The 15,538-nt window shown below is 39.9% G+C and overlaps 1 protein-coding gene across 1 annotated transcript in view; it reads right to left on the minus strand.

Annotated features, from left to right (window-relative positions):
- The window catches only part of LOC145981517 (uncharacterized), a 65,926-nt gene extending 54,537 nt beyond the window's left edge, over positions 1 to 11,389 (minus strand). Inside the window, exon 1 of the mRNA XM_083114813.1 lies at positions 11,004 to 11,389. Coding sequence (XP_082970939.1) covers positions 11,004 to 11,380 — 377 coding nt within the window. The 5' untranslated portion in view covers positions 11,381 to 11,389. The remainder of the gene's footprint in view (positions 1 to 11,003) is intronic.
- Positions 11,390 to 15,538: the final 4,149 nt, after the last annotated feature.

The raw sequence follows: 15,538 nt of genomic DNA on the forward strand, positions 1-15,538 counted from the left end.
TGAAGGTGGGGGTGATGTGATCAGCACCACACTCCTGGCTACCTTTATCCCTCCAAGTTTTCTCAGGGTACCAGCTTCATATGATGCTGGGTGGGCACCGGAGCATTTTGAATAGGTGCAAAACATCCTCGTTCTCCCCCGCACAGTAGTCAGACGCCCTAACGACTGAGCTCCATTATTACTCACTCGACAAATGCCGATGGTGCGCACTTAGCTTGGTAATTCAAAACATATCTAATGCGACAAATACGAAGATGTGGCTCCCGTTTGACGGTAGATACACACACGATCTCCTGTTAGAACCCTGTCACTTTGCTCTATGATGCAAATGGATTTGATAAAAGTTGAAAAAATCGTGCGAAATACAGGATTTAATGTAGCTGTCGGAATTATTCCATGTATGTATAACTCTATAGTTTACTCTTTGAGTAAAATGTTGGAAAACTTGCATGTTCTATGTACACAAACATGGCCTAGAAAAGACAAGAATGTTGGATTTCATAGAATTTTTTCGTTGTTTTAGGACATTTCTTTAAAAAAATCGCTAAAAACTCTAATAATTTGCATTTTATGCCAAATTCGCATTATTTCGAAATTTCGAACGGGCGAAAAATGTGTCCAGACATCACAGCACATTCATAAACACAACTTCGCAGCAATTACCATTTTTCACGGTTTTGGCGTTTGCAAAAAATCAATGTCCCTACTAATTGGAAATTACCTTCTGGCCACCCCTCGTATAAATCAGTAGATGGAAAGTGAAAATTTAACAGGGCTGGCAGAGAAAAGTCAATTCTTGAAGAAAGTGATTTGCTTTTATGATTGAATGATTCGAGTAAATACGAGTATGATATTAAAATATTTACGTATTTATTATTAGTATTTTATTTCATAATATTGGACATTAACCTTACTCAGTGAGAGATTAGTGACTATCTCTCACGAGTTTAAAGAGACAGGACAGAGAGTGGCGTTAATTTCAAGGCAATACTAGTGTTGCAGTAAATTTGAGGTTGGGAGCATGCACCTGCCAATTTTTATAACGTTCATCAATGCAGATTTATGTTTCACTTTTTCGTGATAGTATTCAATATATTGTAGTGTGACGTCGGGTAAGGTACGGGATCGAGTCACGCCGGGACGTAGCTCAGATAAATACGATAGGTCTTAAGTTTGACTTGGCTAACCACCTCTACCCTTAAGGAAGCTGATGAAGGATTGTTGGGAGCCTGTGATGTTGAACGCTACTCACCCCTTGCTGTAGGTCTGGCCCTCGGCTTCTGGCATCGGTGACGGTGACAGGTGCCCACTGGAGAGATCGAAGATGACGGTAAGAGACTGCAGGCAATTCGGCGACTTGTCTTATGGCTTGCAGATTCTTCGGCTGGCTTAATCCGGACTGCTTATGGACTTCTCGCTTGTCACCGCCTCGTAGTGTCGCGATCTCTAAGCAGGCCGTCGTCCTCTTCTCGTCGATCAGTTTGGTGGTGATATTGGAGCGAAGTGAGAGAGCGATTTACCGTCTCCAGCGGTTTTATACATTGGATTTGAGTCATAATTTGGTGGACTTTGCACCTCCACTGTGCACCTGGGGTATCCCTGGATGCAGATGGAAATTTACAGTGGAGGTGCACTCACCGCTGGCCAGGGCCGTTGCCTTGCTGACTGTGCAGAGCCAAGTGGAAAATTCTTGTTGCTCGGCTCTGCATCCGGTGGAATGTGGGGTGAATGAGCGTTCAACTTGCGAGCTTCAGAGCAATGTTTGAGGCAAATTAATGTTTCTACCTTTATGCTCCCAATTCCTTCATCAATATATCCCATTTGGTTGGATTCTTCTTCATATCTAAGAATAGAGCAATGTCATTGTAAACGTATGTTAACTTGTGCAAAACCAGTAATACGTCAGGATGATGAAAGGAAACCTTTGTAAGCACTGCTACATTAAATAAGGCGAAGTGAGCCAGAAGAGTAATAAAATTCCAGCAGCATATTTGTATATATTCTTGTTTATGCATGCGATTTTTGTTGGATGTTGCAGTCCATGCAATTTCTGTCGCATGTTGTAGTGAGATAATCTGTCGGGTGGCGATATTCGACAAAAATCGTATGTATCAATGGAACCTATTTGTTTCCATGTTCCTTCAGTTTGCCGAACAAAATGCCTTACTATGACGTCTGACAACTATCGGACGGCCCCATCTGTTCGCATCCCCTCCATCTGGTGACAAGTCCCCTTACTACTCCCATACGAACAAGAAAAAATGATAATTCAATGCATTTTCCACGTAATATTAAAAGGCTTAACATTTACTCCAACGATGATACCATATGGTATCATCAGAGTAAGGTCGTACTGGCTCGATGATACAATATGGCATCATGGTGCTGATTACAAAATGAATGTGCTTTTTGGACCTTCATACTCTTATGTTTGGGTGGAAACTCTGGCACAGGTCTGGAGCAAGCCTGGGAAATTCATATTGATGACCAACCTCCTCCCTCTCCGCAACATATCCATGCCACATTTCCGAACAGAGTTTCACATTTTGGCTCATTATTCAACTTGTATGGCACCCAGGAATATGAAACATGTTTCATTCTCTTTGGAAATGTCCATTCTTTGAAGAGAAAACTAAGGTTTGCGCCTTCTTCCCAAAATAGCAGGAGAAGAGGGGGGCAAACTCCAGATTTTTATGTTTTTTCATTGAAATTCAAGGGTCGCACCCTCCAAATCCCCCTTCCTCGGTTCGGCATTCTAAATTGTACACAGTTGCATACTCTGATGTTTTAGCTGGAAAACAAAACTTATCCGAAGTAGATTGCTCCCATAGTGCCCGAGTTATAAACAATTTTCTGAGCAATATGCAAATTACCTATTTTTCGTAAAAAACAGAGTTTCACATTTTGGCTTATTATTCAACTTGTATGGCACCCAAGAACATGAAACATGTTTCATTCTCTTTGGAAATGTCCATTCTTTGAAGAGAAAACTAAGGTTTGCGCCTTCTTTCCAAAATAGCGGGAGAAGAGGGGGCAAACTCCAGATTTTTATGTTTTTTCCATTGAAATTTGGGTTGTCGTGCCCCCAAGCCCCCTTTCCTCAGTCCGGCATTCTAAATTGTACACAGTTGCATGCTCTGATGTTTTAGCTGCAAAACAAAACTTATCCGAAGTACATTGCTCCCATAGTGCCAGAGTTATAACAATTTTCCTCCAAAAATGCAAATTACATATTTTTTTCATGATTGGGAAAAGAGAGACGCGGTAGTATATAAATACGGAGAAACTAGTACTCACTTTTATCCGCGAAGCTGTTTTTTCTTCTTTTTCGATTAATTTCAGTGGCCACTGCCACCATCCTCGTTGGAACTTGCTGCGCTGTTGCTTGGCGTGCGTCTTTTGTTCGTAGTTCTCTGGCTGCCGTTAGGTGCGCTGTGCGTCTTGGTGCGTCGTCTGCTATTTCCGGGCGATAACTGCTGCAGTAGTGGAATCCAAGTATGGTGTGCTTGCCCGCTATCGATGTTTAGTTCGTGCGGGAAGTGCATTATGGCGTGCGTTTCCTTGATTTTGGTGTCTATGAGCGTGTTGGCAGTGTGTTTGACTCGAACCTTTTGAATTTTATGGCTATTGTATTTGATATGTCTAGCAAGACCAGTAGTGGGTTGGGCTTTTTTCGCGTCTGCTAGGTGCTGTTGGATTCTTTCATTGACAGATCTGATGGACCTGCCTATGTAATGAGCCTTGCATTCACACTCTGCATCATATACACCTGGGTTGTCAAGGGGGGAGAGGAAGTACCGTTTGTGCTTGCTCAGTTTATCAGTTATTTTGGAGTTGGGTTTGTGCGCTACTTTGATGCCAAAAGGGAGAAGGGCTTTGGCTATGCGGTTGGAAGTGGTGGGATGGTAGGGGAAGGCAAACCATTTATATTGGTCGCTGGGGGTTGGTTGTGGCTGGGTTGCTTGTGGATGGGTTGATTGTGGTAGGTTAGGGTGTCTGACCTGTATTTCCGCCTTACTGCACCAAATGGAAAGTTGTGATTCAGTGTAGCCATGTTTCAGGGCTATTTCTGTGATGGTGGCTATCTCCTCTCGTAGATCCTCTTCTTTGCCACAGTAGGAGAAGGCTCTTCGATAAAAGTTTAGCCACACATTGGCTTTTTGCTTAGGGGGATGGCTAGAGAGAGCATGTATGTACTGGTTGCCTGCATCCGGTTTTCTGTAGACGGTGGTTGTGAATTTGTTAAGTGCACGGCTGATGGTGACGTCCAGGAAGTTGATTTTACCAAGTTTTTCATGCTCTACGGTGAAGTTGAGCCTGGGGTGGATGTTATTTAGTTTGTTCACTAGGAGGTTGAGTTCTTCTGCCTTTTTGTATACCACTATTGTGTCGTCCGCGTACCTTCCATATCGGATGTGTTGTAGTTCTGGAGCGTGGAGTATCTCTTTTTCAGCCAGGTGCATGACGATGTTGGCTAAAGGAGCTGATAGCGGGTTGCCCATCGCAAGGCCCTCGGATTGGTTGTAGAATTTATCTTCAAACTGAAAGTAATTGTGTTTTAGACAAACTTCCAATAGCCTGGTTATCTCTTGTACCTCTAGGGCCGGGATTCTGTTAGTTGTCAGCCATCTTTCCACCGAACGCAGTGCTAGGTCTATGGGGATTGAACTGTACATATCTACTATATCAATGCTGGCTAATTTTGCACTGTCAGCTTGCACTATTGAAGTTACCAGATTTTTAGCATCGGCACTGTTGCGGAACACGTATGTAAGTTTGTGGTTGAAATGAGATATTTTGTTTTTTAGCCAGTTTGTTAGGTGAACTGTGGGGTAATTGAAGCCAGCTATTATAAGTCGCATGGGGATTCCAGGTTTATGAGTTTTGGGAATGCCATAGGCAATGGCAGGTGAAGGGTGGGGATTGAGGAGGAATTTGTGGTCTTGTTCACTAAGTATGGCACTAGATTTCACAGCATTTTTCACAATTCTATTGTACCTGTCTGTGGGGTCTTTTTTGATGACCCTGTACGAGTCACTGTTTAGGTTGTCTATCACTTTTGTGGAGTAATCACCTTTGTGCATGATTACGAACTGGTTTGTTTTGTCAGACTTTAGACACCAAACATCATTGGTGTTCAGCCATTTGCCAAAATCGGAAAGGACAGAAGAGATTTCTTGGTGCACTGGATTAGGTTTCCTGGTTTTACTGTTGGTCATCACTTTTTGAAAAATTCCGGCTGCCAACACGCTCATAGACACCAAAATCAAGGAAACGCATGCCATAATGCACTTCCCGCACGAACTAAACATCGATAGCGGGCAAGCGCACCATACTTGGATTCCACTACTGCAGCAGTTATCGCCCGGAAATAGCAGACGACGCACCAAGACGCACAGCGCACCTAGCAGCGCACCTAACGGCAGCCAGAGAACTACGAACAAAAGACGCACGCCAAGCAACAGCGCAGCAAGTTCCAACGAGGATGGTGGCAGTGGCCACTGAAATTAATCGAAAAAGAAGAAAAAACAGCTTCGCGGATAAAAGTGAGTACTAGTTTCTCCATATTTACATATTTTTAGTAAAAAAATAATCACATTTTGGCTTATTATTCAACTTGCATGGCACCCAAGAACATGAACCATGTTTCATTCTCTTGAGAAATGTCCATTCTTTGAAAATAATACTAAAGTTCACGCCTTCTCCCCAAAATAGTGGGAGAAGAGGGAGCAAACTCCAGATTTTTTTATGTTTTTTCTATTCGAATTCGGGGTACGTGCCCCACAAAGCCCCCTTCCTCGGTCCGGTGTTCTGAATTGTACACGGTTGCATGCGCTGATGTTTTAGCTGCAAAACAAAAGTTATCCGAAGTAGATTGCTCCCATAGTGCCCGAGTTATAACAATTTTCCAGCAAAGAGTGTTCGAATTTAAAATTCCCGCCAAGAACCCCAGGCTAGAGAAATTTCTCTCTCTTCCCCCCTCCTGCCATCACTGGTTTCAGGCGCCGTGGTTGTGTTGCGCATAAAAGGGGCCTAAAAGTTGAGGCCGAAACTTATGAACAAGCTGTCCTGTTCCCGTACAGTTATATAACGATATCTTTCACAAAAAAAAAAAAAAAGAGGACAAAATTCCCTGACTTTTTTGACACCTCAAATTCCCTGACTTTTCCCGGTTTTCCAGGTCTGTCACCACCCTGTGTAGCCTACCTGTAGTAATCAGATTCTTGCATCCTCAGAATTTGGCACAGAGCCACCAGCAATCGTGTAACGTGTGCAGATCGGCTGTCGTGAGTGATAGTATGGTCAGATGATGGTGCAGACAATTCACGAAGGCCAATCGAATGTGCACAACCCTATACAGCTGAATACAATCATTGGACCAATCCCTGTACAGCCCTGGCCTTGCATGTACAGACTTTCTTCTCTTTGCTTAACTGAAGAGGTTTCTGGCAGGACAAGGATTTGACAGCTACACTGCGGTAGAGATAGTTCCAGACAGTGCTGTCAGACACATGCGACATGGGCATACAAAATTTAGTGCCATGCAACAACAAATGCCAGAACAACGGTGGTGATTACGCTGAAAATTAGGTTAGGACTCACTGTTACTAATGCAATAAATTACAACTGATATTCTTGTTTTATCGGTAGGTCTAATCGGTAGGGACCTTGATTTTTGTTATTTTTTTTCAAACTGGTGTATTTTTTAATTTTTTATTTTTTACTATTCGCTGTTATTTTCCCCAAAATTCAAATTTTCATTTTAGCGCATTTTCTGGCAAATATCTGAAATTATAACTTCATGGTGTTTTTAAACTCCTATTTCAAAATGTAAGTCACATGGCCTATGCCTCTTCATGAGAGTTTGATATCTTGAAAGTTATTTTCCATACCCCCTTTTTAATTTTAAGGTAAGGGTTTTAGATAATGGAATTTTCCCTGTATATACTGAATGGTGTATAATGACCATAAGTGGCGACGCACCCAAAAAAATTAAATCAATCTATCTCACGTGACAGATACCGATATACTATTATGGCACCAACAATTGGCATTATCTTTTTTGACTTGTTAGTGTTACGTTTCCCAAAATTTGCGTTTTTGCTTTAGAACATTTTCCTGCCAAATATACCAAAACTTAATGCTCCATTGTGCTTTTAAACTATTATTTTAAATTGTAGGTCACATGGTCTACGTATTGTTCGTGACAGTTTGTTATGTTGGAACAGATTTTTGAGGAATTAAAAGTAAAAGGAAAGTGCTCCCCTGCACTTTGCCATGAAGGTGTATAGGGGTGTGAAGTTAGGGCCCCACACTTTCTTGATCACGGCTGAAGTTGGGGGTGATGTGTTCAGCACCATGCTCTTGGCTACCTTTATCCCTCCAAGTTTTCTCCAGGTACCCGCTTGATATGACGCTGGGTGGGCACCGAAGCAGTTTGAATAGGTGGAAAGGATCCCGGTTCTCCCCTGCAGGGGATCGACCCCGGATCTCTCGCATGGTAGTCAGATGCACTAACGACTCAGCTCCATTATATCTCGCTCGACAAATGCCGATGGTGGGCACTTAGCTTGGTAATTCAAAACACATCTCACGCAGTGCAACAGATACTGAAGATGTGGCTCCTGTGTGACTCGATCTCCTGTTAGAACCGCCCGACCCTGTGGCCGAATGGTTAGCACATCGCGCTGCGACGCCAAGGGTCCTGGGTTCGAATCCCGGTCGGGCTTGGTTGTTTGTGAATGTCCATTCATCAATTTCATCATTTCATCACTCATCCCCATCTTCGCAAATTAGCCAAGAGGCACAAAACGCGAAGTAAAATAAACTAAATCAATCAATCAATCAATCCTGTTAGAACCCCTACACTTTGCTCTGTGATGCAAATCGTTTTCATAGAAGTTGAAAAAACAGTGAGAAATACATGACTAAATGTGGCTGTTCGAATTATTCCAAGTTTAGTAAGCATTATAGGTTAATCTTGAATAAAATGTTGGAAAACGTTTACGATCTATGTACACAAACATGACCTAGAAAAGTCAAGACTGTTGGATTTCATGGAATTTTTCTTTGTTTTTTTGGACATTTTTTTAAAAAAATCGCTAAAAATGCCAACAATTTGCATTTTATGTCAAATTCGCATTATTTCGATATGTGTCCAGACATCACTGCACATTCATAAACACAACTTCGCAGCAATTACAATTTTTCTCGGTTTTCGCGTTTGCAAAAAATCAATGTCTCTACTAATTGGAAATTACTTTCTGGCTACCCCTCGTATAAATCAGTAGATAGAAAATGAAAATTTAGCAGGGCTGGCAGAGAAAAGTCAATTCTTGAAGAAAGTGATTTGCTATTATGATTGAATGATTCGAGTAAATATGATATTAAAATATTTACATATTTATTATAAGTATTTTATTTCATAATATTGGACAGTAACCTTACTCAGTGAGAGATTAATGACCATCTCTCACGAGTTTAAACAGACAGGAATTTCATTGCAATACTAGTGTTGCAGTAAATTTGAGGTTGGGAGCAAGCACTTGCCAATCTTTATAACGTTCACCAATGCAGATTTATGTTTCACTTTTTCGTGATAGTATTCAATATATATCCCGTTTTGTTGGATTCTTCTTGATATCTAAGAATAGTGAAATGTCATTGTAAACGTATGTTAACTTGTGCGAAACCAGTAATACATCAGGATGATGTAAGAGTGGTTTGGTTTGAGTTGGAGTTTTAAGTCCACTTTATGCACAGTAAGGCTAATCGGGACTGGACCTACAATTTAAAGTGGGATCCGAACCACTTGTGCCTCCACCGGGTATCGAACCCGGGACCCCTTGATTACAAGGCAATGACGCTACCACTGCGCCATAGGGGAAGCCCTAGGATGATGTAAGAAAACCTTCATAAGCACCTACATTAAAAAAGGTGAAGTGAGCCAGAAAAGTATTAACATTACAGGAGAATATTGTCAATGAAGAAGAAATTCCCTGACTTTTTTGACACCTCAAATTCCATGACTTTTCCCGGTTTTCAAGGTTTTCCAGGTCTGTCGCCACCCTGAATACGTAAAAATTTTAACAGTATTAAATCTAACACTTCTAACAAACATAAAATTACTATCAGCAATGTAGACAATCTGATGCATGGGATTCGTACCACAGCAAGGTCACTCATGTGAGAACAACAATCTAAATTACAACACATAATAAGTAATCCACGATATGCATAAAACATCACATAAGATATAATGACATCAAAATATTACCACATAATAACATTCACTACTTTCTTGTAATGCATCTTAGTGAACAAAAACTACAGAATGTTAATATGTAAAACAAAAACTAAAATGCAAAATTTTACACTTTCTTGCAAGGGTATGGATGGTCACCAGCATCACGCTACATTTTGCTACAATTCCATATTTTGTTTTCAAAGATAGGAGGGAGGAGGACTTGGAATCCATACTTCATTGTTTAATAGCTGTTTGCATGGAACTCAATGCCTCTTCACATATATAAGAAGCAATTTTGGATATAAATTTACAATACCGGAGTATCTCCGATTGCTTTCAAATTCGGCATACTCACAAATTCAGGCCTCGTAATCACGAATCTGCAGTTAAAATTTGGCGGTCACATCTACAAATTGCAAACTAACGGGCAGAAATTACCGCTCTGATTGTCCATACACTAATATGGTAACCATGTTTGATGATATGAACAAGTGACATGCGAAGGTTGCTCAAGTGTTGTGCAATAAGTGAGACTGTTGATTTCCATGTGAGAAAATGGCATCTTGCGTAAAGAAAGAAAAAATGTTTGGTTTGTAAGGTTAGGTTAGGTTAGGCAATCATAGTTAAAATTCAGGGTCATCATGAACATAGTTTTTAAACACTAATCATCGCCAAAAATAGTTGTTTTCTTCATAAATCAATGGTGTTTACTCTGTTCACAGAACCACTTATTTCGGCTTATTTTGCAATTACTAGTAAGCCGAATTTGAAAGCAATTGGAGATACATCCAGTATTGTAAATTCACTCCCAATTTTGAATACAACTGTACATTCAAGGTGAGCAAATTTTTCAAAGAGAATGACGAAAGTCATGGGAATAAAAAACTTAAAACAATTCAGGCGCCAGCCCCATTTTCTCAAGAGCCGCTTTTCTTTTTCAAATGTAGTTGAAAAAAAGCCAGGAATCCAGCGATCTTAATATGATCTTAAAACATTAAATTTATTAATTAATAAAAAATTGGATTGAAAGTAATTTATTCTTTTGCAGGAGTGGTTTTCCTAAAGAAGGTTCTACAAGTAACAGCATGAATAACAATGCAATACATTCTAATGTACAGCCAACTCTACATTCTAGCAACAGTAAAGGTAAAAAAGGTAAAGTGCTCCCCTGTGTATTGCACCATTCCATGAAGGTGTATAGGGGGTGTGGAGTTAGGGACCCACACTTTCTTCATCACGGCCAAAGGTGGGGGTGATGTGATCAGCACCATGCACTGAGCTGCCTTTACCCCCCAGGTACCCACTTTATACGATGCTTGGTGGGTGCTGGAGCCACATGAGCTCGTGGAAAAAATCCCGGTTCTCCCACACGGGGTAGTCAGATGCTCTAACTGTGTCAACAGTGCAAAAATTTATAATGGCATGTGTGAATTATTCCAGATTACTTTTACACGTGATACAGAAAATAAATAAGAATTTTAAAAAAATATATTGTACTGATTTTTTTAAAACAAAGGTAACGGATATTTCCGTAAGCGAACTCAAAATATTGTGTGTGTGTGTGTATATATATATATATATATATATATATATATATATATATATATATATATATATATATATATATTTTAGAACTGAATTGAAAATTCAGGCAGCTGGTAAGAATTTTCAGGCACTATGACAAATGGGAGCCCTGTATTTTTCTACCCCTGATGAGGATATTGTGGTACTCATTGAAAATACTTCATGCACTCACCTGTCTGTCTCTGCAGCCGGACATTCATTTTCAATTGTGATTTCACTCTTCACATCTTCTGACTCTACATTAACAGTGTCACTCTCATTACTGTTGAATGGAACAGCACCAAACTGTTTATCCTCTGGCAAGAATTCACTGAGCCCAGAACCAGAATGCAAATATACGTGAAAGTAGCTATCAGAAACATCCCCTGGCTCGCCGACTTTCATTAGTTCCTCCTTTGGTTCAGATTTATTAAGTGATGATAATGATGGCTGCCAAGTGCTTCCATTTGACTCATCATGAAGAGGGATATCTTGGGACTCGCTCTTTACTGAACACGTCATGAGGTCAGGTTCTACCTTAAGTAGTGGGGGCAAAGGGGCAGATTCCATCTGTGATGATGAGGGTGAGGCACTTGAATCTGAAAATATGTTTTACACAGAAACTTCAGATGGTGTTCAAATTGAAGACAAAATACAATACAACACACACAAACACATGCTTTTGAAAGAGAAGATGTCAACTGGTAATCGAACAGAGGATTTTAGAATTATGCAACACATTCATGGATTCCTAAGTCTGTATCATCTACTTCAATATTAATTTTATCTTCCGATTTCACAGAATGAAGAATAAAATTATCTTAAATTCAACTGTGATCTGGGACAGCATTATTAAGATTCCAATCAAACTTAAAGAATGTAAAAATTACTAGAAGGAAGTGATGTTTCCAATCTGCTAGATTTGGGTTCAAATTCAGTATTATCTTCTGAGTGTGTGGCCCTGTAAATAGCTATTCTAATAAAATACACACCAATTTGGGTTTGTACGTGGGTAGTTCAATAAAGACTAGCCTCAACCTGTTTCACATATTTCAGAGACAGGGTATTTTTTGTGAAGTGTGATTGGGCGCCTCCAGGATCACTCAGCAACCCAACATTGTTGAGTAGCAAGAATCCTGGAGGCGCTTGCTACCTGGTTGTTGAGACGGAGCGACCGCGGCTTCACTCAACATAAAAATCTCTCGCTACCTGTGGTCAACATATTCGTCTGACGTCTGCTAGTTTCAAGTAAGATGGCGGAAATTAGGTGCGTGGAATATGAATTCGATGGATTGAGGTATTCAGTAACGGAGTCTGAAGATATTCACGACCGATTGCAAAAAGGTAAGTAAAGTATATATCTCTAAGTTTAATAATTTTTAAATAATTTGGCCCAAGTGCACCTTCAGGCTGCGCATACGGTATACTTAAATAGTAGCATCTTTCCCGCCACTTTATTCTCTGAGTTATCACCAACCAAATACTGCAGTTAAATAATTTATGAACCCGGCACTGTTCACAACATTAAGTTTTTACGAAACTGTTAAGCATGCTCATGCAAATACGTGTCCATATTGTGGCCGAGCGTATTAAGTGGTCGACTTGAGATCTCGCTACACAAGTTCCCGGGCCCGAGTCCCGGTATGGGCATGGATATCATTTGTGAATTGATGGTATAAATGATGTCATTTATGTCCCTTCATGTGTGTCCAGCTTCTTTTGCAAGGAAGATTTACATCACGTATCGAGACTATTTCCCGTGTGAAATACATTACATTATTTTTTACTGGTGCGCCATATCAAGAAATACACTGTTTAAGAAGAGAGTTTTTTGATAATCAGGGGGTGAGGGATATTCCCATCACTTAGATGATTATCGTGAAAAAGTTAATAATAAATACTAGTAAAATACTATTGTCGTATATTCCTGTTTAAACGCGCGCTCGTGTAACCTTATTTCTATTGCTTTTGTGTACAGAATTTTTTCTCGGCTACAAAACAAACATAAAATAATACTTGCTTGAAAAGGATCACATTTTTTGGCAAGTTTTCAGTTTTTTTCTGTAGAAAAGACGGCTTATGCATGTATACATCCCATACATATGTGCATGCATTTTTTTCACACAAACAACCGTGTAGTGTGTATAGGCAATAGAGGCTTCATACACTCACACGTGTATACGTGTCAATGAGATGCAAGGATGATTTGAGCCTGGATACTGTTGTGTGAATTATTTATCTTTCAACACAATTTAAAATTGTGTGAATAACGTGTCAGTTTCCAAATGCTTGGTGTTAATAAATATGGTATGTCACGCAAAAAAATAGTGTGGTAACATTTTGTTCGTTGAAATACAAAATTCACCCTGAACAAATTACATATTACAACACATTCCTATGTTTATAAAACGTTGTTTGTATCACTTCTGCATGTTAATGTATGCCCCTTGTAACCCAGTGATAACAGTTATTAAATTTGCATTTCAGATTTTGAGTTTGCAACTGCATACCTTAAGAGATGTGCTGGAGCTGCTGAATTGACAGGAGTGACTGACAGTTCCCTACAAGGTAGGTTAAATAAAGTGTGTGCACTGGATAGAAATTTATGTGACCTTGTTAGTAGGTTCCATAACTCATATGACATTGTGTATGAGTAACCAGAAGCTTGCATAAATGGCTTGGGTTAAGTGTGGTATCAAATGTATTTCAAAGGAACATCATGTATGTTTGTACGATGTGCAAATATAAAAGACCATAAATGCTCACCACCTTGTAACAAAAGTGAATGAAAACAATAATACACTGTGCAGGAGAATATGTTCTGGTCAGAAGTGATTTTGGAAACAGTAAATTTGAAGAACCTGTGTGGGCCCAAGTTCCTTTTGTTTTATTGCGATTTCATCATTCTATGAATGCAATTTTTACATGGTTCGATTTCGATGTACGTCTGTTAACACATACTGCGGAGTTTTAGCGATTACTTAAGGTTTTGTTCAATATATGCTTTCGTGGTTAGGTTAGGCAGGTTAGGTTTGGTTCCCTTAGCATTAAAATAAAGTCCCTAAATGCATTCTACTAAAGTTCTGATTTACATCTACATTCATTCCCACGCTTCTACGATATTTACTGTCGCTTCTCGACTGAGAATATCTTGTCCATGAGAAGTGCATAATGTAATTATCAATTTTGTTTTTGAACATAAATAACTTTTTTCGAGTCCAAACATTGCTCATTACTTTAAAGAAGGTTCAAATTTTGTGTGACAATGGTTTCCAAAATCCTATGATAATTAGTCTTTGTGCTAGGAGAAATCATAAAACAATCGGAACTGTTACCGTGTCAGAACTAGGGCTGAGCCAATACCGATCTATCCGTTGACATTTTCCACTGATACCATTGTTTTTGAGTCATTAGCAGCTTGTCCAAGAGCAACATGCTCCTTTTCAAAGGTTCATTCACCCTTCCTTGTGACATGTGGGAAATGCTGAACAAATCCCCACCCTTGTGGGAACCAGATGATTGACAAGATCAAAAGCTGCAACCAAACTTCTTTTGGACATGTAAAGGTTATGTGCAAATGAAATAAAGCATTCATTTCCAATTCCTGCTTGCACACTCTTGCAGTAAGAAAGGTGAAAGTTTCTGATACCAGCATTACTCTCATGCTGGGTTGTTTCCGGGCCAGATGATTGCAGGGCCATGTTCGAATTGACAAGCACTCCTTCCCATTTAGTCCTTCGAATCTACATGTCCCCTTGAAGTACGGTTGCCACTTTCCCCACCAGGTGTCAGCTCTATCATCACCTACAGCGATCTGGGGTGCAGGCGTACACAGCAGAAAGCAAACATCACAATGATTTCCACCAATTTAGTACTCATATTACAAATGTGGCATGTGATTTATTATTTTACAATTTTTCTACGTACAGTGTTATTGATAAAATGTCCAAGTAGCACAGAGTTTTACATAGTCTATTCAGTAAATGTTGTTTCATCAAAGTAAACATTGCAAGTGCAGGGCAACAGCAAGTTGAAGCATGCACCTTCCAGCTCTTCCCTCCAACTTCATGTATTTTTGCCAATTTAAACAACGGTGGTAGGCAGATTCCACTGGTGGAACAATGCTCTAGGTGGCATCTGCTGCCAATTCGGACGCTGCCCAGAGTTCTTCAGACAGATGAAGAATTAGTGTTTACATGAAATTGAAGGAGGCACACATTCCACCGATTTTTTATGTGACTACAACACTTTTAAAATTCTTGCAACATTTCAAAAACTTTTCTTTGCATCCTCTGGGTCTAGAGAGAAGTCCACATAAAATAAAACACGAAGTGTCACAAGACATTTTAAGGTGGTGTAATGCTATATGAGAATAGCTTGGGAGTTACTTAATGTCCATAAAGGAATGTGATGTGATCAGTTAGTATGACTGTCGATAACAAACCTTTGTTATTTTAAATCGGTATCGGTGGGAATCAGAATGTCAGCATTGGTTGAAAGTGGTGTCAGCTCAGCCCTAATCAGAACTGTTTAAAGTGACAGTTTCACTTTCAAACATCACATACCTTTGTTTTTTTTTCTGGCAGGTTCAGCTGGTGGCAGAAGCTTGGAGCTGTCAAGCTTGGAGGAAAATGCAATGGAGGAAATGCAGTGTAAGTGATCATAGCGAGTAAAAACTTGTATTTGCATCTAACAAAAATTGCATATCAAATGAACATGTGGTTTCAC

This window comes from Lepisma saccharinum, chromosome 29 (genome assembly GCF_977018435.1).
Source record: "Lepisma saccharinum chromosome 29, izLepSacc3.1, whole genome shotgun sequence".
Lineage (NCBI taxonomy): Eukaryota > Metazoa > Arthropoda > Insecta > Zygentoma > Lepismatidae > Lepisma > Lepisma saccharinum.